This window comes from Leptodactylus fuscus, chromosome 7 (assembly GCF_031893055.1).
Source record: "Leptodactylus fuscus isolate aLepFus1 chromosome 7, aLepFus1.hap2, whole genome shotgun sequence".
Classification (NCBI taxonomy): Eukaryota; Metazoa; Chordata; class Amphibia; order Anura; family Leptodactylidae; genus Leptodactylus; species Leptodactylus fuscus.
The window spans coordinates 151,819,468-151,840,607 of record NC_134271.1 but is presented as its reverse complement, the minus strand read 5'-3'; the positions used below and the strand labels follow the sequence as shown (position 1 = coordinate 151,840,607).

Genomic DNA, 21,140 nt, shown 5'->3' with positions numbered 1-21,140 from the left:
AGTGGGTTGTGGACCGATGGTGCCAAAGGTTTGAATTTGGATCACCCCCAAGTGCAATGTGTAAGTAACCTCCTTGGTTTTCCCCCATAAATCTCCATATGGGAATTTGGTCTTTGCCGTGGGAAGGGTACTTAGTCACTGGCTTTCTAAGTGGCATGGTATAGGTGAAAGCTGGCCAGGGACCAGAAGAGACACCAGTGTACAGCACCAAAGAGTTATGCAAAAGCTTAGGTACAGGCCATAGGTCAAAACAGACAAATGTCATGCGTAGTTGATAATCAGACAGAAGATGAGGGCAAGTAGGACAGGTTCAGAGGTCAGAGACAAGGAGGATTGATGCATAGGAGATCATCAGATGAGGTCAGGAAACTAGCCAGGGTCACAGAATACTTAGTCAGTACCTTACAGTGGAAATAGAAAAACTAAGGACCAATATAGCTCAGGTGTAGGGAATGGGACTGAGAAGACTTTTAAAGGCTGGGCTAAGTGGAATTAGATGGAGACACTTAATGGGTGCTCGTACTGGCCCTTAAAAGAAGCATGGGCCCATACACACTCCCTAATAGCATTGAGCAGTGCCAGAGATAGTGGGGATATGGTACCAATGACTGCGGGGAGAAAGCAGAGCTGTGTGCTAAAATAAGTGAGGAACCTGGTGGTAGAAACTGGTAGAAGGTGCGGCACCAGCCGCCAGGCATACTACCAACTACATATAGGCATTCAGTACATGAGAAGCAATAAGTACAAATCAGAATAATCCAATATATAAATTACCAGTAGACAGGCACAGGCCACAAAGGAGCAACGTTTTTGATTTTCTGAAGCTGATAGTTTCCTGAAGCTATGTTCACACTTTGCTTACAATGTATGTATTCAGTAAGATATATATTAAATGTATCTATGGTCAGTAATAGGGCATATAAACTGGGTTAATAATTGTCTTCCAGACAGGAAACAGAGGATGGTTATTAATAGTATATGCTCAGATTGGGCCTCATTCAATAGTGGGGTGCCACAGGGGTCAGTATTGGAGGTGTCACAGTCACCAGTGGGGTGCCACAGGGGTCAGTATTGGAGGTGTCACAGTCACTAGTGGGATGCCACAGGGATCAGTATTGGAGATGTCACAGTCACCAGTGGGGTACCACAGGGGTCAGTATTGGAGGTGTCACAATCACCAGTGGGGAACCATAGGGGTCAGTATTTGAGGAGTCACAGTCACTAGTGGGATGTCGTAGGGGTCAGTATTGGATGGGTCAAGAGAGGTCTGTATGATTTTCTTGAAATTAAAAATATCATAGGTCATAGGAGAATTTCTCAGATAATATGTGGATCCAGGGACTGGTTCCAATTGCCATATTTGGACTTGAGAAGGAATTTTTGTCTCTGATGGGGCCACAGTTTGTGACCACCCAAAGGCTTTGTTTTGCCTTCCTCTGAATCAATATGGTGGGTTTATAGGTTGTACTTGATGGGCTTGTGTCCTTACCCAACCTTACCTTCTATGTTACTATGATGAGTGACAGTTTTCCGGCCACATCTTTTGTTTTTCTTCAGGTAAACATCACTAGACACATCTCGCCTCTCCAAACTAGTTAGACTGGTTTTCTTAGAGTATAACAAACTATTTCTGCTACAAATTTACAATTAACCGGTTACAATCCAGCATACGATAGCGCCATTATCATTTCCAAAAAGAAATTCAATTCTACTAGTTGAAAAAAGAAATCAGACATGATGGAAATTTTTGGCTTGAATATTTCATATTCTTTCAGTCCTACCTCTTTGACAAAGTTCCTCCAGTACTGCGTATAAGCTGGGAAGCCGATGGTCCCTCCTTAGGGCATAGAGACTAATCCATAGCCCTATAACGGCTTCTCTATTACCAATATCCTGTAGCAAAGTTCGGGCAAAGGTTTTTCTATCTTCTTTTAGACACATGTAACCCTGAAACACAAGAAAGGCTACAGATAAATTATGTCATACAAAGTGTAACTGCGCAACTTCAACAACGATAACTTCATTCCATTCACCCAAAAAATTGACATCGCTTCTTGGAGATTTGTTAAAGGGTTATTTCCAGCTTGGAAAATTGTAGCTGAATAACTGCTTGTAAGTCCTGATCCCTACGGTGGGATGTAACACAATAGCTGAGCACAGCAGTAGGTAGTCATAGCTAAAGTCGGACACCTGGGACCCCAGCAGATCAGCTGTTTAAAGAGGTGATCTCCACTTTCTCTTCTCAGATCAGGGACATTATATGCATTGATCATGTGGCCAACATGGCTGAAGTTTAGTCTTGTACAAATTAATTGGGCTGAACTGCAATGCCGAATACCACCACTATACAATGTATGGAGCTGTGATTGGCAGGCAGTGAAGAGGACACGGAGCTTTTCCAAATGTTACAGTCACTTAAATCAGCTGATCCCTCAGGGTACTCTTTGCTCATTCTTTGACATCGTTGGAATTCTTCCACCCTCATCTGTGACATCACTGGCTCTGGCGGGTCACTCAACGGTCATGTGGGGTGTGCCGATATCATGACGCAGGCGTGAAAGCATGATGACACGAGGTTATGACTAAAAATGAGTGATTTGGTTCAGAATTAACCGGATTTGACTTGAAACTTTGACTTTTGTCACCTACGAAGTGAAATAATGATACCCTGGGGTCTTGTTAGACCCCTGAGAATACTAAATGGAGGCCCAGGGTAGGTGTGCATACATAACAGTTATGCTCACCTTCCTTTACCTCGTGGCATCCAGAACTCTCCTGGAGTCCTCTTCTGGCCTACTGGGTGACATCACGTGTCCCAGGTATACCATAGAGGTCTTGATTGGACCTTAGCAGTCACATGGGACATGGTGACATCATGACTATGTACAAATGTGTTCCAAAGTTTGCAGTATCTATTACCAGATGTGGCCCATTGCTCTAATTTTATTTTACATACATAAATTACAAATTTATCAAAGTAACATTTTATTTCTCTAACATCCAAAAACCACCTACCTCAACGTCTGGTATATTCCGGGACTTCAGCTCACTCAGAAGTGATCGAGGCCTCAAGTTCTCCAGGATGTGGAGCAGATCATCCTGGAAATATTCATACGTCATCCGCAATGCATGATCTTCATACTGACAAAGCCGCTTGTGAAACTCCCGGGTCTCATCATCTAGAGAGTAAAGAAAAACACAACTTTATTAATAACGTTTGAGAACATTTTTGGAAGCTTCCACTGTCACTGCCGGGGCAATCGTCACAATTTTGATCAATATAAAGCCAAATGGATAAATATAGAAATATATTATACTACACTCTTATCTCCGAATAATTTCTGTAACATCACATTTTATAAAACATGCTTAAAAATTCAGGTTTGTGGCTAAAAGCCTGAGCCGAGGAGAGTCTGAGCTGTAGACTTGTCAGTATACCTCTACATGCCCCGATCGTCACAAAAAACCTCCATGATCAGAATGTCATTAACATTCATGTCCCAGAGTCAACAAAGGTTTAGGAGCAGAAGGCGAATCAATGTGCAACTCTATATTTTCTTCTTGACGTTAGGTTCACACTAGCACTCGGGTTTCCACTCTTTGGGTCCTCTTGGGGATCCGCTGAAACCCACGGACCCCATAGACTATAATTGAGTCCATTGGGTTTCCACCCGAAAAATGTGATCAGTAAGAGATTATAAGAGATATTGTCATCACTGGAGGCCAAGATGTCAGTAACAGGCTCTAATATGACACCAGGCTCTAATATGACACCAGGCTCTAATATGACATCAGGCTCTAATATGACACCAGGCTCCAAGATCTAGCCCTTATATTATAGCTGCAGAGAGACATAAAAACATGTCATATTACCTATGTACGCTACAGATCCAGCAACCTGTAACTTATTTCATACCATAATACAGTATAACTTAACTTGATGCTTACCTTGTTACATATGCCATAAGTTTGGGATGTAATACATATATACTGATAACATGCTGTACCCTGATATCTTGTCACACAAGACGACACACATTGAGATCTAAATGAGTTACAGCGTTCCTCAAATTATAAAAGAGCTTTTCATACATGAATAGTACACGTGAATATAAGAAATGTTGTAATATATCTGTTTCCTCCTCTACGTATCAGACTGCTCTCCTCCTACTTATCATCACTCAGACTGTTTATTTGTATAGAATCCACCTCTTTGCTCAGTTTCACACACAGAAGTCTATAGAGAGGGGAGGTGGAGGAAAGTGCCAGCTGGTAAATGATTTAGCCCTCGTTCTGTGCAGTGGTAGGGTCTGATCTTGAAGGATAGCAATGTCTGAGAAGTGTCCCTCACAGTGTAGCCGAGGGTGTCCTTTGCAGTCCATCCCGCTCTCCATAGACTTCTATGTACAAATTAACTGAGCCTGATAAATGGAGAAGGAAACAGAATTCTTTAATAAGTTATATTACAAAGTTTCCTATTTCTTGTTGACCTGCAGTATTCATTTATGATAAGTTGTTTTTTGTTTTGTTTTATTTTTTACTATTGGAGGTTCGCTTTAGTACTCTGTACCACAGTCTAGTTAAGGTGTTAATATGTATCCTTGTATAGTCACTATCTTACTGCACAGTATATATGTATCCTTGTACAGTATAGTCACTATCTCACTACACAGTATATATGTATCCTTGTACAGTATAGTCACTATCTCACTACACAGTATATATGTATCCTTGTACAGTATAGTCACTATCTCACTACACAGTATATATGTATCCTTGTACAGTATAGTCACTATCTCACTACACAGTATATATGTATCCTTGTACAGTATAGTCACTATCTCACTACACAGTATATATGTATCCTTGTACAGTATAGTCACTATCTCACTACAAAGTATATATGTATCCTTGTACAGTATAGTCACTGTCTCACTGCACAGTATATATGTATCCTTACCTGCTCACAGTATATTTGTATATGAAGCAAATGAACTGGTTTTTCCCATCTGTGAGTGCTGGAGGAAATCCTGGTCTATGTGATTGATACTATAGTAATGTATTACTGTATGTCCTGGGCAGTAACCAGTGTCGGTAAGGTAGCTTGGTAGAAGCAATGGTTCAGAACCAACCAGTCAGAGACAGGGACATAAATCTTGCAGCAAAAAAAACGGTTTATTTAAAAAAAAATAATAAACCTTTACATCAGGCACAGGATAAGCAAAATAAAATACAGCCTTAACTTCAGGCAAAACAAAACCTGCTTGTCTGAGCACTAACTAAACAGAAAATACTAACTGTATGTGTGCCTTACTACTAGCCACATGAATCAACCAAAACAACACTGTATCGTACATAAGGCTCTCAGTGTCAGGACAGACCAGGAGCTCTCTCTCCTCCCAGGATCTACAACCTTTTATATCCCAGTACCGAGTGAATTTAAAATTTTGCAGGGTCAGAAACCACCTGGTGACTCTGCGTGGCTTATCCATGTCAGAGGGGAGTGATCAGCTTAAAGTGTTGGCCCAGAAGATAGTTCCTTAGGGACTCTAGGGCCCACATCATGGCTAAGCACTCCCTCTCCACAATGCTATAATTTCTCTCAGGTGGTGTAAGCTTCTTACTCAGGTAGGTGACTGGGTACTCTTCATCACCCACCATTTGGGACAGCGCCTAACCCCACATCAGAGGCATCAGTCTGTACCAAAGTCATCCAGGTAGGCTGAAGCGTATGTTTGATGAGGCTTAAGGACTCTGTCCATCAACCTCTGGAAGGTTGCTGGAGCCTCATGTAGCCGAAACGGCATTGTCACATATTGGAACCAACATATTGGTGACGAATGCAGTTTTTTTTCTCTGGCCTCTTTAGTGAGCGGTACCTGGCACGCTTTGGTTGAGTCAAGGGTGGAGAAATACCTGGCATGTCCCAACCTTTCCATTAACTCATCGACTCTGAGGCATCGGGTAGGTATCAAACTTTGACACTTCATTAAGCTTACGGAAATCATTGCAGAACCTTATGGGGTTAACCTTAGGCATCATCAATCTTAAAATTTTTGGGACATGGCAACCTCTGTTTTTTCCACATACCCCAAAACGTCAGATAGAAATGTTTAATCTCCCTCCCCTATGTCGTAGCATTGCATAAGTAATAATAATACAGGTAACAACATAGGAAGAAAATATTCCATTCCTACCATCACAAGACGTCTTCATAGAATCCTCACCACTCATAATTGGGAAAAAGATGTCATCGGAATCTCCTGAAAGACAAAAAATGTTTCATAAACAAGTGAAGAGACAAAACTTTTTTTTTCAATTCTTCCAGATCTCTGTGTCTGCAGGATTCAGGATGTCCCAGTCATGTGCGGATGAGTGAGAGTCAGGACTGCTCATAGACAATGCCATTATCAGGGCTCTCATGTGTCCACCATATGTCGGGGACAGATTGGAGAGATCAGACAATACTCTATACACCGGTCAGGTTATGTATACAATACTGTGCACCTGTATATAGGAAAGATATAGCTGAAAAGGATCGGGTGCAGAGGAGGTGACCAAGGTAATACAGGGGGTGGGCGGATTACAGTATAGAGACAGGTTATCAAACTTGGGGTTGTCCAGTTTGGAACAAAAGATGTCTTAAGGGCGACCTAATAACAATGTACAAATATGTGAATGGACAGTATGGAGATCTATTCTTACCAGGATCTGTAACTATGACAAGATGGTGAGTCCTCTATGTCTAGAGGGGAGAAGGCTTCACCATGGTCATAGGTGGGGATTCTCTACAGTAAGAGCGGTGAGACTAGAACTAATGTCTGGTCACTGTATTAACAGCAGACAGAAAGGAAAAATCCATGGTCTCAGACTTGGGGACGCCCCGGTTTCACAAATATCTTCATTTGTAATGAAAGGGTTCCTGATTTTTCTCAAAAAGTTGAAATATCTGCAGGGTCTTGTTGGGCAGTCTGTTCTTTGACTGATTAACCCTTCATACGTGGTGTCCCATCACTTTTTATGCTACTAATAGCCCCACTTTTGGCTGATGCCCATTTTACATTTTTACCTGAGGCAGGGGGCACGTACCATACAGAGCAATCTGTTTCCTATCCATTATAACTACTACTGGTTACTGTACATGGAATAACTGTAAAATAGCAAATAAATAACTTAGAAAAGTCCAAGTGTCCATAATATAGAAGATGCAGGGACACTGGACTGCAAATACAGGGCAAACTGACACCAAAAAAAAAGAGCAGCGTGCTGTCTGTGACTAACATCACATCAGCAATAACACAAGCAGCTAGTTAGACGTAGATAGTAGTGAGTGCAAGGAAAGTCTGTGAGGAGTTGCAGACTCCTCTATCTGCAGTGTATGCGGAACGTGTGTAAAAACGCAGAGACCTGTCCCTACCCCTCCAAACAGTGTGTTCTCATCTTATTCCTGCTGCTTTCTAAAGACGGGACATCCCTAGTAACAGGGAGTGAACAGCAAATTGGGAAGAAAGGAGACGCCTAGTGGAAGGAAGTTTATAGAGGTTTTTCCACACAGAAAACAGTAACATTTGTAAAGTCCATTACAATTAGGTCCAGATTCATCTACTCCATTAAGTGAGAATATTTTGTCTGATAAGTTGTTGACCATTTTAAGCACAATTTTTTTCCAAAAACATGAGAAATTGTGCTGCAATAATAAGAGTATATTTGAAATATTTACACGTTTAATACACATATATTTAGAGTTTTTTAATTAACTATTTATTTTTCAACAAAGATGATATATAGTGATTGGGCCTGTCCACAGTTCGGGCCCCACCCATGAAACTCTGCACTTAAAACAGAAGTATACAGAGCAAAGTAATGAATGTGGGAAATTCCGAGGACATTGTGATGCTTGGCAATAGTGTGGAGGGCGGAGAAGACTGGAAATTGCAGGGTAAACAAGGAAGATATAACCACATACACAGGAGAGAATTGTCTGTTTAGGAAGAGTCTGTCCATTAAAAAGTAAAAAAAAAAAACAAAACATCCACTTGACTGAGTGTGCAGATCGAGTGGGGACGGAGCTCTGATTTAAGAGGTTTTGTCTGTGGACTTTCTGCTTCAATTATACCTATATGGAAACACCGGCGTTTCCGTAGTGTGAGAAGGTGACAGGCAGAGTGCTGGAGTCCATATATATCAGCCCCGGGTTTCTGACATATGTGTGGTCCATATGTGTGAGCAGGCCTCAATACTGGCCCATAAAAGGCTGCAGAGCCTCCAGTTCATGGCAGTTCCATGAGGTGAAAGGAGGTGTATGGGTCTGTCCGGTAACCCTGAGTCCGGTGAGACAATATTGCACTTGTTTTGTTTGTGTGGCTGGTAGTAAGCCACATGTATAGTTAGGTTATCCGTTCTGTTAGTTAGTGGCTCAGACGAGCAGGGATTTTGTTTTTGCCGAAGTTAAGGCTGGATTTTGTTTTGTAATTTTTTGCCTGACGTGAAGGTTTATTTATTTTCCAGTTTTTTTTCTAAATAAACCAGTTTGCTGCACATTTTGTGTCCCTATCTGGACTGTTTGGGTCCGCACCACTGCTTCTACCGAGCTACCTCCCCCACAGTATATATAATTGACATTCTGCGATTTCTATAGCAGCAACGGTTTTGGAATCTGCAGCGTTTCCACTGCGGGTATTTTTCTGCACTGTATGGATGGCTTTTCTTTCATGAAAACCCCCCCAAAACATCTACTTGACTAAGTGTGCAGACCACGGGGGAAGGGGGGGGGGGTCTGATTTATTCATAGAATGTACTTGGGAGACATCTAAGTGTTATACAGTTGCCTTCAGATCTACATTGATTTCAATAGAGGGTTCTGTTCCAATTTCACAGAGCAGGATAGGACCTGAACTTTGCCACTTTGCAGTGACTCTAAAAAGTTGCATTATTTTCTAACTATATGATGGCAGCCTAAGGGGTCTTTTGCATGAGCGTCAGTTACCTGCGAGTTCTGCATGAGGTTACAGCCGATGGGACTCATGTCAGGTTTTTTCACTGTTTGTGCAGAGAAAAATTTGGCTGAAGTCCCATGTTGCGAAAACGTGTAACGCCATGGCGAAAAATGCTGCATTATACAGCACCTGCCAAGTGGATGGCATCTGACTAATCCACACATTGCAGAAAAAAATCTGTAATCGCATCATATCTGTTATACCTGCAGAAAGGCCAGCAATTTCCATAGGGGCAAAAAGTCTGCAGAGGAAAACTCTGTGAAAGTACAGAGTTTTTTGTATTTTTTTTTTTTTTTTTTTTGCTGTATTTCTCCAGGTGGGGTTATAGCTAAAATAGGACATTTGTTTTGTTTTTGTAGATGGTGAGCCCCATATAGGGATGACAATGTAGATGTTTTCCCTATCAGTAGGTCTTTAGAGTGTGGGAGGAAATCCACGCAAACATGGGGAGAACATACAAACTCCTTGTAGATGTTGTCCCTGGCAGGATTTGTACCAAGAGCTAACCACAGAGCCACCGTGTTTCCCCAGTACATATGTCTGTAACCAATGATTTCCATTGTTCTCAAAACAGATGTTAAAATAAAAAATAATCTCTTTTTAAGTTGATTTTTTTTTCCTTCATCCAAAAGAACTGATACTCGGTGGTAGATTCTCATCAGTTTGCGTTATAACATAGAACTCTATGGAAGTTTATGGATACAAACTGAGGCTTTTCTGATTCCATTCGTTTTTAAAGGATCCATCAAATGGTAAAAAATAGAGACACAGCTCAAAAGTGACTTGAGGACCAGGCCTCTTTTTTCAAAACTGACATGTGTCACTTTAAATGGCAATAACTTTGAGACGCGTTAACTTACACAAGTGATTCTGAGATTGTTTTTTCGTAACACATTGTACTTCATGTCAGTAGTAAATTTTAGTCGATATGTTTTGTCTTTAATTATGAAAAAATAGGAAATTTGGTGAAAATTTTGAAAAAATGCAGTTTTCAAACTTTGAAATTGCAAGCCTTTCAAATAGAAATCCATACTACCCAAATTTTTTCATAAATATAATTAACCATATCTCTGATTTATGTAGCAATCAAATTTTAAGCACCCTTTCATTTTTTTCAGATATTATAAGGCTTACAAGTCAAACAGTAATTTTCCAAATTTTCAAGAAAATTTCCAAAACACATTTTTCAAGGGACCAGTTCAGTTCTGAAGGGAACTTGAAAGGCCTCTCTAATAAAACCCCCGAAAGTCACCCCATTCTAAAAACTGCACTCCTGAAAGAATCCAAAACAGCAGCTAGAAAGTTTCTTAACCCTTTCAGCATTTCACAGCAATTAAAACAAAATGGAGGTCAAATTTACATTTTTCAATTTCTGTCACTAATATATTCATTTAGCCCTAGAATTTACACATTTACTAAGGGTTAAAGGAGAAATTGCACCCCACATTTTGTTACACAATTTCTCCCGAACACAACAATACCCCATATGTGCTGGTACCCTAATGTACGGGCACACGGTCACTCTCAGAACGGATGGAGCGCTAATTGGATTTTGTAGGCCAGATTTTGCTAGAATACTTTTCAGGCGCCATGTCCCGTTTGCAGAGCCCCCAAGGTGCCAAAACAGTGGAAACCCCCAAAATGTCACCCCATTTTGGAAACTAGACCCCTCAAGGAATTTATCAAGGGGTATAGTGAGCACTTTGACCCTACAGGAGTGTAACAGAATTGGCCCAACAAAAGGAAAAGTGACATTTTTTGCTATAAAATGTTGCTTTAACCTCAAATTTTGCATTTCCACAAGGGGTTAAAAGAGAAAATGCACCCCAAAAATTGTCAAGCATTTTCTCCCAACTACAGAAATGCCTCATATGTGGATGTAAAGTGATGTATGGGCACACTGTAAGGTCCAGAGCGGAAGGATCTCTATTGGGATTTTGGAGGGCAAATTTAGCTGAAATCTGTTTCAGGCACCATGTTGCATTTGGAGAGCCCCTGAAGTGCTAGAACAGTGGAAACCCCCCCAAAATGACCCCATTTTGAAAACTAGACCCCTCAAGGAATTTATAAAGGGGTTTAGTGAGCACTTGGACCCTACAGGTGTTTCACAGATTTTTTTTACCATTGAGATGTGAAAATGAAAAATTACTTTTTTTCCAATAAATCGTCCATTTAGCGCCATATTTTTAATTTTTGCAAGTAGTTAGAGAATTAAGAGCCCCCCCCAGTTTGTTACACAATTTCTCCTGAACATGGCAATACCCCATATGTGGCCATAATCTGCTGTATGGGTAAATGGTGGGGCTCAGAATGGAAAGATGGCTATTTGGCTTTTGAGGGCAGTTTTCAGGTGCCATGTCGCATTTGCTGAGCCCCTAAAGTACCAATACAATGGAAACCCCTCAAAAGTAACCCCATTTTAGAAACTACACCCGTCAAGGAATGAATCAAGGGGTATTATCATTTTGAGCCTAAAAAATGCTTCCCAAAAATTAATGTACAAAATGAAAATTTTAATTTTTAAAGAAATATGTCATTTCGGTGCCCAGTACGTTGCACCCACTTTGTATTGTCAGAGACCTGCACTCCTAAAACTATTAAGTGGGCGATCCCGAGGGGCAAAAAATTATATATGTGGGTGTAAACTGCTGCTTGGGCACACAGCAGGGCTCAGAAGGGAAGGACCACTGAGCTTTTTAGCTTTTGGGGTACAGATTTAGAGGGACTTTCTGGGTGCCATGTTGTTTTTGCAGAGCCCTGGAGATGCCAATGAACTGGAATTCCCCAAGAAGTGACCCCATTTTGTAAGGGCAAAAGTGTCATGGCATCCAAAAAAAACCCCCAAACCGTCTAAGTCTGTGCTACAAAAACCATATAACCCTTCTTCCCTTCTGTGTCTGGCTGGGCCCTAATATCAGTTTATACCCACATATGACTAGAGATGAGCGAACAGTGTTCTATCGAACACATGTTCGATCGGATATCAGGGTGTTCGCCATGTTCGAATCGAATCGAACACCGCGTGGTAAAGTGCGCCAAAATTCGATTCCCCTCCCACCTTCCCTGGCGCCTTTTTTGCACCAATAACAGCGCAGGGGAGGTGGGACAGGAACTACGACACCGGGGGCATTGAAAAAAATTGGAAAAAGTCATTGGCTGCCGAAATCAGGTGACCTCCATTTTAGACGAATAGTGGATTTCAAATCCGGGTCATATGAGAATGTGAACTTTGTGACTATGAGACAGGGATAGCTGTACAGGCAGGGATAGCTAGGGATAACCTTTATTTAGGGGGGAATGTTATTAAAAATAACTTTTTGGGGCTCTATCGGGTGTGTAATTGTGATTTTTGTGAGATAAACTTTTTCCCATAGGGATGCATTGGCCAGCGCTGATTGGCCGAATTCCGTACTCTGGCCAATCAGTGCTGGCCAATGCATTCTGTTGGCGTGATGAAACAGTGCTGAATGTGTGTGTTTAGCTCAACTACACCTTGTGCACCCTCGGCTCTGCTACATCAGAGCCGAGGGTGCGCTTGAACCCTTGTGCACACTCTGCTTCATCAAGCTAATAGAATGCATTGGCCAGCGCTGATTGGCCAATGCATTCTATTAGCCCGATGAAGTAGAGCTGAATGTGTGTGCTAAGCACACACATTCAGCACTGCTTCATCACGCCAATACAATGCATTAGCCAGTGCTGATTGGCCAGAGTACGGAATTCGGCCAATCAGCGCTGGCTCTGCTGGAGGAGGCGGAGTCTAAGGTCGGACCTGAATGGAGACTGGTGTGGAGAGATCTTAGACTCCGCCTCCTCCAGCAGAGCCAGCGCTGATTGGTCGAGTTCCGTACTCTGTCCAATCAGCGCTGGCCAATGCATTCTATTAGCGTGAACTGAGTTTGCACAGGGGTTCTAGTGCACCCTCGGCTCTGCTACATCAGATTGCTACATCTGATGTAGCAGTGCCGAGTGTGCATCAGATGTGTAGTTGAGCAGAACTGGCTCAGCACTGCTAAGTCTCTGCATTCGCATAGGAATGCATTGGCCAGCCTTCGGCCAATCAGCGCTGGCTCTGCCGGAGGAGGCGGAGTCTAAGGTCGGACCTGAATGGAGACTGGTGTGGAGCGATCTTAGACTCCGCCTCCTCCAGCAGAGCCAGCGCTGATTGGTCGAGTTCCGTACTCTGGCCAATCAGCACTGGCCAATGCATTTCTATGGGGAAAAGTTAGCTTGCGAAAATCGCAAACTGACAGGGATTTCCATGAAATAAAGTGACTTTTATGCCCCCAGACATGCTTCCCCTGCTGTCCCAGTGTCATTCCAGGGTGTTGGTATCATTTCCTGTGGTGTCATAGTGGACTTGGTGACCCTCCAGACACGAATTTGGGTTTCCCCCTTAACGAGTTTATGTTCCCCATAGACTATAATGGGGTTCGAAACCCATTCGAACACTTGAACAGTGAGCGGCTGTTCGAATCGAATTTCGAACCTCGAACATTTTAGTGTTCGCTCATCTCTACATATGACATTACGTACATTATCCCGGGTACACCAGTGTCATACATGTGTCATACATGTGGCATAAACTGCAGTTTGGGCACACAGCAGGGCGCAGAAGGGAAGGAGCGCTATGCGGCTTTTGGAGTACAGATTCAGATGTTTGGTATCTGGACGCCATGTCATGTTTGTAGAGCCTGTAAGGTACCGGAAAAGTGGATTCCACAAAGGAGTGACCCCAGTTTGAAAACTGCACCCCTCAAAGAATTTATCAGGGTGTGTAGTGAGGATTAGTATGCCAGATGTGACTGCACAGCGGATGGCGAAGAGGGAATATATAAGCTGTGCGGAGAACATTGGGAACACCAAATTGCCTACTATGTCCCAGTAGCTCCTATGATTGGGGGAGTCACTCTGGGGGTCACTTTGGGGGTCACTTCTGGTGTCTTTTCGTTCATAAGCTGTAAATCTGGGGTGTCCCCTGATATACGCTCGCACAGCTTATATATTCTCTACGTGATGCAGCCAGTCGTGTTCTAATAATTTGGCGGTTTTTGCAGGCTTTTGTTCTTGCATTACTAGATGCTATATTTTCTTTATTCTTTTTCTGGTGAGGCGGCCATATAAGGGCTTGTTGTTTGCGGGATGAGATGCATTTTGTAATGACACCATTTTTGAGTGCCTACAACTTACCGAATACATTTTATTAACTCTTTTTTTGCTGGATTAAAAAAAAAAATAAATCAATTCCGGTATTGAGTTTTACCTTTTAAATTTTTCGCCATGCAGCGTACAGTATAAGTAACATATTATCTTTATTCTGCGGGTCGGTACGGTTACGGCGATACCTCATTTATATTATTTTTTTATGCAATACTAATTCTGCAGAATAAAAACACATTTGGAGACATAAATCAATGTTTTTTGCATCGCCATATTTTGAGAGGCGTAACATTTTTATTTTTTGGTTGACAGTGTTGGTTGAGGGCTTATTTTTTGCGGGACAATGTGTGCTTTTTATTGGCACTGTTGTGAGGTGCATTTGACTTTTTGATCACTTTTTATAGCACATTCTGTAAGGTGAGATGGCGAAAAATCACTACTTCCGGCGGGTTTTTTCCGGTTTTTTTTTCTGTGGTTCACCGTGTACATTAAATATTGTTTCAGTTTTATTGTACAGATTGTTACGGACGCGGTGATACCAAATATGTATTGTTTTTATTAATTTTTAGGGTTTTTTTCTATATAATTCATTTTCTATAGAGAAAAAGGGTTTTTGGAGCTTTATAACTTTATTAATTGTTTCAAAACACTTTTATTTTTTTCCACTTTTTTTTAAGGTGCTGGGGGGTGCGGGGGGTGCTGGGGACCCCTACACGATCGGGCAACCCGTTGTTTGCCGTGATCATGTTTGATCACGGCAATCAACGGGTTAAAACCCAAAATCGGCACTCATGTCCGATGGAGGGTGATGGAGCAGGGTGTTAGGTGTCAGATACAACTAACACCCGCTCCTAGTACGCCCGCACTGCGCTGCGGGGATTGTTTACATCCATGTGGTACTATTACCACATCGGTCGTGAAGCACTAGACATCCATGTGGTAATAGTACCACATGGGTCGGGAAGGGTTTAAAGGATCCATCAAATGGTAAAAAATCAAGTTAATAAAAACTGAAGACAATATCAATGAGAATCCTCACCTGTACTATGTATCAGTCTGTAGAGGCCACAGCAAGCTCCGAGGCTCCAGCTCTTGTGTATGAGCAGGGTGTGGATAAGAGGTGTGCTCTTCTTCAGTCTCCATTGTAGGCAGTGCGGTGGGAGGGAAGTTTCTCCGACAAGCAGCCCGACCACATATTTGTAAGAACAGGTGGAAGAAACAAAATAATAGAACACGTCATTGCTATGTCCTTACTATTACACATAAGCAATGGATCCCCTTCCCCAGTGCTCTGATTTATCTATCTCCAACGTACCATCGAGATGACTGGAGCTGGGGGCGCTACATTCTGTACAGGAGACACCCCCATTCTCAGGATCGATAGGGTCTGAGTGGACGGATTCCCACTAGAGATGAGCGAACACTAAAATGTACGAGGTTCGAAATCCGATTTGAACAGCCGCTCACTGTTCCAGTGTTCGAACGGGTTTCAAACCCCATTATAATCTATGGGGAACATATACTCGTTAAGGGGGAAACCCAAATCCGTCTCAGGAGGGTCACCAAGTCCACTATGACACCTCAGCAAATGATGCCAACACCTCTGGAATGCAACTGTGACAGCAGGGGAAGCATGTCTGGGGGCATCTAACACACCAAAGACCCTCTATTACCCCAACATCACAGCCTAACAACTACACACTTTCCACATTCAAAAAAACCTGTCAAAGTGGGAAAATACCTGGAAACCTTCTTTACTTCCCAAATGGATGGACACAAACCCCAATTTAAGCCCAACAAACAGTAACAACCAACCCTTTAAATCACATTCCCCATGACAACCACGGATGGAATAGACAATGGGAAATCCAAAAGCCCTCACCCTTAACTGTCATTTTGAGTGTGTGTGTGTGTGTGTGTGTGTGTGTGTGTGTGATGTGGTAAGACCTTCCAAAATTCACTTTTCTAGCCCTTAACATGAGCCCTTCCAAACAAAGTTACAGGACCTTAAGCTGAGCTACCAGCAGAGATTGAGGCCCTTGGCATGAGTAGAGCCTTGCACCAGCAGTGTTTTTGGCACTTAGGGTGAGTAAAGCCTTGCACCAGCAGAGTGTTAGCCCCTTTAAAACTCTTTGCCCCTAAAACAGTGGTTCCAGAACCATCACTCTCATTGTGTTGGATTGATGCAGTGGATTGGACTGAGGACCCATGACATTGACCTTGATTTTGACTGTCAAATTGATAACATTTTGGCATCAAGTCCTGGGGGTAACTTTGATTTAGAGGACCGCAAAGGGGAAGAATTGGCTGCAACCACTACTAGCGGTAATGGTCCTCTAATATCGGACTCCCCATTACCTATACAGGGTTCTGATCAGGTGTTAATTGTCCAAACAACATGCTCCAGTACTTTAGCTGTAGATCAGAAACCACTTTCCCTTCCGACACCAGATTTAACCAAACTTCACCATCATCATCCTGCTGAGATGGAGCCACTAAAGGAAACCTTTCCTTCAAAGGCATGTCCTGGAGCTGCGACTGAGCCAAATCTAAACACAGAGTCCTTTTGAACTGAACAAAATTCACCAGCAGTGTTTTTGGCCCTTAGGGTGAGTTGATTCTTGCACCAGCGTGTGTCCCGTAACATCAGGCGGGCCCTAAGTTCTGCGCTTTGCACAAAAGTTCCACTTGACCACCGATGCGTGGACAAGTGCATGCGGCCAGGGACGCTACATCTCAATCACGGCACACTGGCTGAATGTAGTTGAGGCTGGGACCGGGTCGCAAACTGTGGCGGCCTGCCTTGTCTCCCCACCCAATATTCCTGGCAGGAGTGCTGAAACACCACCCTCCTCCTCCTCTGCCCTTGAATCGACCCCAGCTACTGGCGTGGGGAGACGTCAGCAGGCCGCGATGAAGCTCATCAGCTTGGGAGACAGAGAGCACACTGCCTCCGAGGTCAGGGATGCCATCCTGGCTGAGATGGCAATGTGTTTTTCCCTGCTGCACCTGGGGCCAGGCATTTTTGTCATGTGTGATAACGGCAGGAACCTGGTAGCAGCTCTGGAGCTTGCCAGCCTCCAACACGCTCCATGCTTAGCCCATGTCTAACTTAGTGGTGCAACGTTTTTTGAAAACATACCCAAATGTACAGGAGCTACTGGTGAAAATGCGGCGCTTGTGCGCCCACTTTCACAAGTGTACAGGAGCTGCTACTAGCCTCAAAACACTCCAGCAATGCCTACATCTGCCCAAACACCGGCTGTTGTCCGTCATCCACACACGCTGAAACCCTACATACCATATCTTGACCAGAGTGTGTGAGCTGCAAAGACCTTTGATGGAGTTCCATCTACAAAACCCAAGGGTTCCTCAAAGTCAGCTCCCTCAGTTTCTGCACCATGAGTTTCCAGGGGTGGCAGAGTTATGGCTAGAGGCAGAGGCATGGATAGGGGTGATGTCTACAAAAAGCATGTTCGGCAAAAGCAGTGTGGATGTGGAGGCAAGCTAAGCAGCAAAAACTGGGGGTACAAGCAGAGGCATGGACTGGGGTGATGTCTAGGGGAAAAAGCAGTGTGGATGTGGAGGCAAGCTAAGCAGCAAAAACTGGGGGTACAAGCTGAGGCATGGACTGGTATTTAACAGGGACAAATGCAAAGTTCTACATCTGGGTAACAGAAATGTAAAAAACATATATAGTATGGGAGGAATAGAACTAAGTGATAGCATAGGGGAAAAGGACTTGGGCATAATAGTAGATCACAAATTCAACATGAGCCAACAGTGCGGTGCTGCTGCAAAAAAGGCTAATAAAATTCTGGGATGTATTAAGACAAGCATTGAATCTAGATCAAGAGAGGTCATTATTCCGCTGTACTCTTCCCTGGTCAGACCACACCTGGAATACTGTGTACAGTTCTGGGCGCCTCAATTCAAGAAAGACATCGATATATTGAAGCAAGTCCAGAGAAGAGCAACCAAAATGGTGGAAGGTCTGCAAACCATGTCCTATGAGGAGCGGCTAAAAGAACTGGGATTGTTTAGTTTGCAGAAGAGAAGGCTGAGGGGAGATTTAATAGCAGTCTACAAATATCTGAAAGGTAGTCACAGTGCAGAGGGATCTCCCCTATTCTCATTAGCACAAGGAAGTACAAGAAGCAATGGGATGAAACTAAAGGGAAAGAGATACAGATTAGACATTAGGAAAAACTTTCTGACAGTGAGGGTAGTGAGAGAGTGGAATAGGCTGCCACGGGAGGTGGTGGGCACTCCATCAATGGAAATCTTCAAGCGGAATCTGGATAAACATATAGCTGGAATGATTTAGGAAAACCTGCACTCGCAGGGGGTTGGACCCGATGGCCCTTGAGGTCCCTTCCAACTCTACCATAAGAATGAATGTCTAGGGGCAAAAGCAGTGTGGATGTGGAGGCAAGCTAAGCAGGGAAAAAGGTGGCTAGAGTCAGAGGCATGTCCAGAGTCACAGGACATCTGCATGACAGAAACTAGGCCTGAGCCAGCAAGGCCCAAGATGCTCTCTTTTCGAGCCTCCTTAGAAAAATTCCCCCATCGAGGCCACCTTCCTCGCTGGGGGAGATAATTTCTAAATGTATAGGTCAAGGACAAACTGAGTGTGGTTTACACACTTTGCAATGTGACTCCCCATTTCCCAGGCCTTTCATTCCAGGCTAAAGTACAGCGCAACCCACCCACATGCCCAAGGCTTCAACGGCCTCATCTCAAAAATTCTGGCCCAGGAAATGATGGGGTCCCGGCTTGTGGACACTTTGCCCTTTTTGGGCCTGCTGGCTTCTGCGCCACCTCACTGTGCCATCCACACCAGCACTTTTCCCCAAACAGGTGGTCACTAAGTTCAGCGCTTAGCCCAAAAGTTCCGCGTGACCAGCTACGCATGGACAAGTGCATGCGGACAGGGATGCTATCTTTCAATCTTGGCACAGTGGTTGAATGTACTTGAGGCGGGGACCGGGTCGCAAAATGTGGTGGACTGACTTGTCTCCCCACACAACATTCCTGGGAGGAGGGCTAAAACACCACCCTCCTCCTCCGCCGTTAAGTGGACCCCAGGTACGAGCTGGAAATGCTGCAACACTGGCGTGGGGAGACGTCAGCAGGCCCTGTAGAAGCTCATCAGCTTTGGGTCCAGACAGCACACTGCCTACAAAGTGAGTCATGCCATCCTCGATGACACGACAATGTGGTTTTTGCCCCTGCACCTGGGCCCAGGCATGTTGTCATGTGTGATAATGGCCGTAACCTGGGATCGGCTCTGTAGCTTGGCAGCCTGTAACATATTCCATGCCTGGGCCACGTTTTTAACTCATTGCTGCTAATCTTTTTTAAAAAGTATCCCAATGTTCCTGAGCTACTGGTGAAAGTGCAGCTCTTGTGCGGATAGTTTTGAAAGTCTATAGTAGCCACTGCTAGCCTCTATGCACTCCTACAACGCCTGTATCTGCCCGAACAACGGCTGTTGTGCAACGTCTCTACACTGCTGGAACTAAACATATCATCTCTTGAGCAGAGTGTGTGAGCAGCACAGACCTTTGATGGAGTTCCAACTCCAAAACCCTAGGGTTCGTCAAAGTCAGCTCCCTCAGTTGCTCAACCATGAGTGGCCATGGGTGGCAGACTTATGTGAAATCCCATCACATCCATTGCACTGGACACGAAACATTAGCATGCGCTCATCACAACTCCGGATATGGCAGCTGCGTTAAGCAGGGTGCAGGGTACAACACAGACCAGGCCAGAGCACCAGGAACAGGTGTTAGAAATACTGCAGCATCCGCCATTTCCTTCAAATTTTGTGGTTGTGGACCCGCCACCGACTTTTCTGGACCTCAGTGGGGATGATGAGACACAGGTGCCATCAGGGCAAGCTGTGGTTATGTGCGGTTTGCAGTAAGGGCACAGTGCGCAATTGGAAGAGGAGTTGGTGGATGGTGAGGCCACCGACCCCACATGGACAGGGGTGATGTTTAGGGGTGAAAGCAGTGTAGATGTGGAGGGAAGCTAAATCAACAAAAAAGCTGGGTAGAAGCAGAGGCATAAACTGGGGTGATGTTTAGGGGCGAAAGCAGTGTAGATGTGGCAGAAGCTAAATCAACAAAAAAGCTTGGTAGAAGCAGAGGCATAAACTGGGGTGATGTGTAGGGGCGAAAGCAATGTAGATGTGGAGGGAAGCTAAGCTCTAAAACTGTAGGCTGTTGGAAGACTTATTCCTAGGTCTGGGACACGTTAATGGCCCCTATGAACAAATTACCGCCACTCAGGGGCCTACTGTCACCAGGAGGGACACGTTAATGGCCCCCCCTGGCCAAATTACCGCCACTGAGGGGTCTAGTGTCACCAGGAGGGACAAGTATAGGCGCATGTTGTGGGAGTACCTGGCCGACCACAGCTCTGTCCTCTCCGATCCCTCTGTGCCCTACACTTATTTTCTAATAATTTTTTCTGCAATACACATGTCCTGTGAAGTTCCCTTGGGATCTCAGAGGAGTTGGCCTCAGTGCTGTTCATCTGAGTTCTCTTGGCAATTAGCTGTAAGAGAACCCTGGAGCTGTATCAAGTGACCATAGCATCCAGCATGGCTAAATGCATGACAAAAATGTATACCACTTACATGCATGGTAACTTCAGTGCTGGAGTTGTCAATGGACAGTGTAACGGGATTAGCTGAGGGATCGCTGTCTTAACCACTTTTTGGCACAAAATGAAAGTCCAAAGCCAAGTATGGTGCAAGGATATGATGCAAGGATACCTACACATCTGTCTCTGACACATTGGGGAGTTCACCCTCATCCACCCTTTTGGCCTGCACCATCATGCGCCTCTTCCCAGCCACTCGACATCTCCCAGACTTTTCATTGCAGGCAGAAGTACAACACAACCCACCCCCATGCCCAAGCCTTTAACAGCCTCATCGAAAAACTTCTGGCCCTTTAGATGTTGGTGTTTAGG

The 21,140-nt window shown here is 43.9% G+C and overlaps 1 protein-coding gene across 1 annotated transcript in view; it reads right to left on the bottom strand.

Annotated features, from left to right (window-relative positions):
- Nucleotides 1-15,227, bottom strand: part of LOC142214343 (NACHT, LRR and PYD domains-containing protein 12-like) — a 196,665-nt gene extending 181,438 nt beyond the window's left edge. The window contains exons 1-4 of the mRNA XM_075283273.1: nt 15,196-15,227; nt 6,198-6,263; nt 3,016-3,179; nt 1,782-1,947 (exon numbers count right to left, since the gene is read on the bottom strand). Coding sequence (XP_075139374.1) covers nt 1,782-1,947; nt 3,016-3,179; nt 6,198-6,234 — 367 coding nt within the window. The 5' untranslated portion in view covers nt 6,235-6,263; nt 15,196-15,227. The remainder of the gene's footprint in view (nt 1-1,781; nt 1,948-3,015; nt 3,180-6,197; nt 6,264-15,195) is intronic.
- Between the last annotated feature and the right edge of the window lie 5,913 nt (nt 15,228-21,140).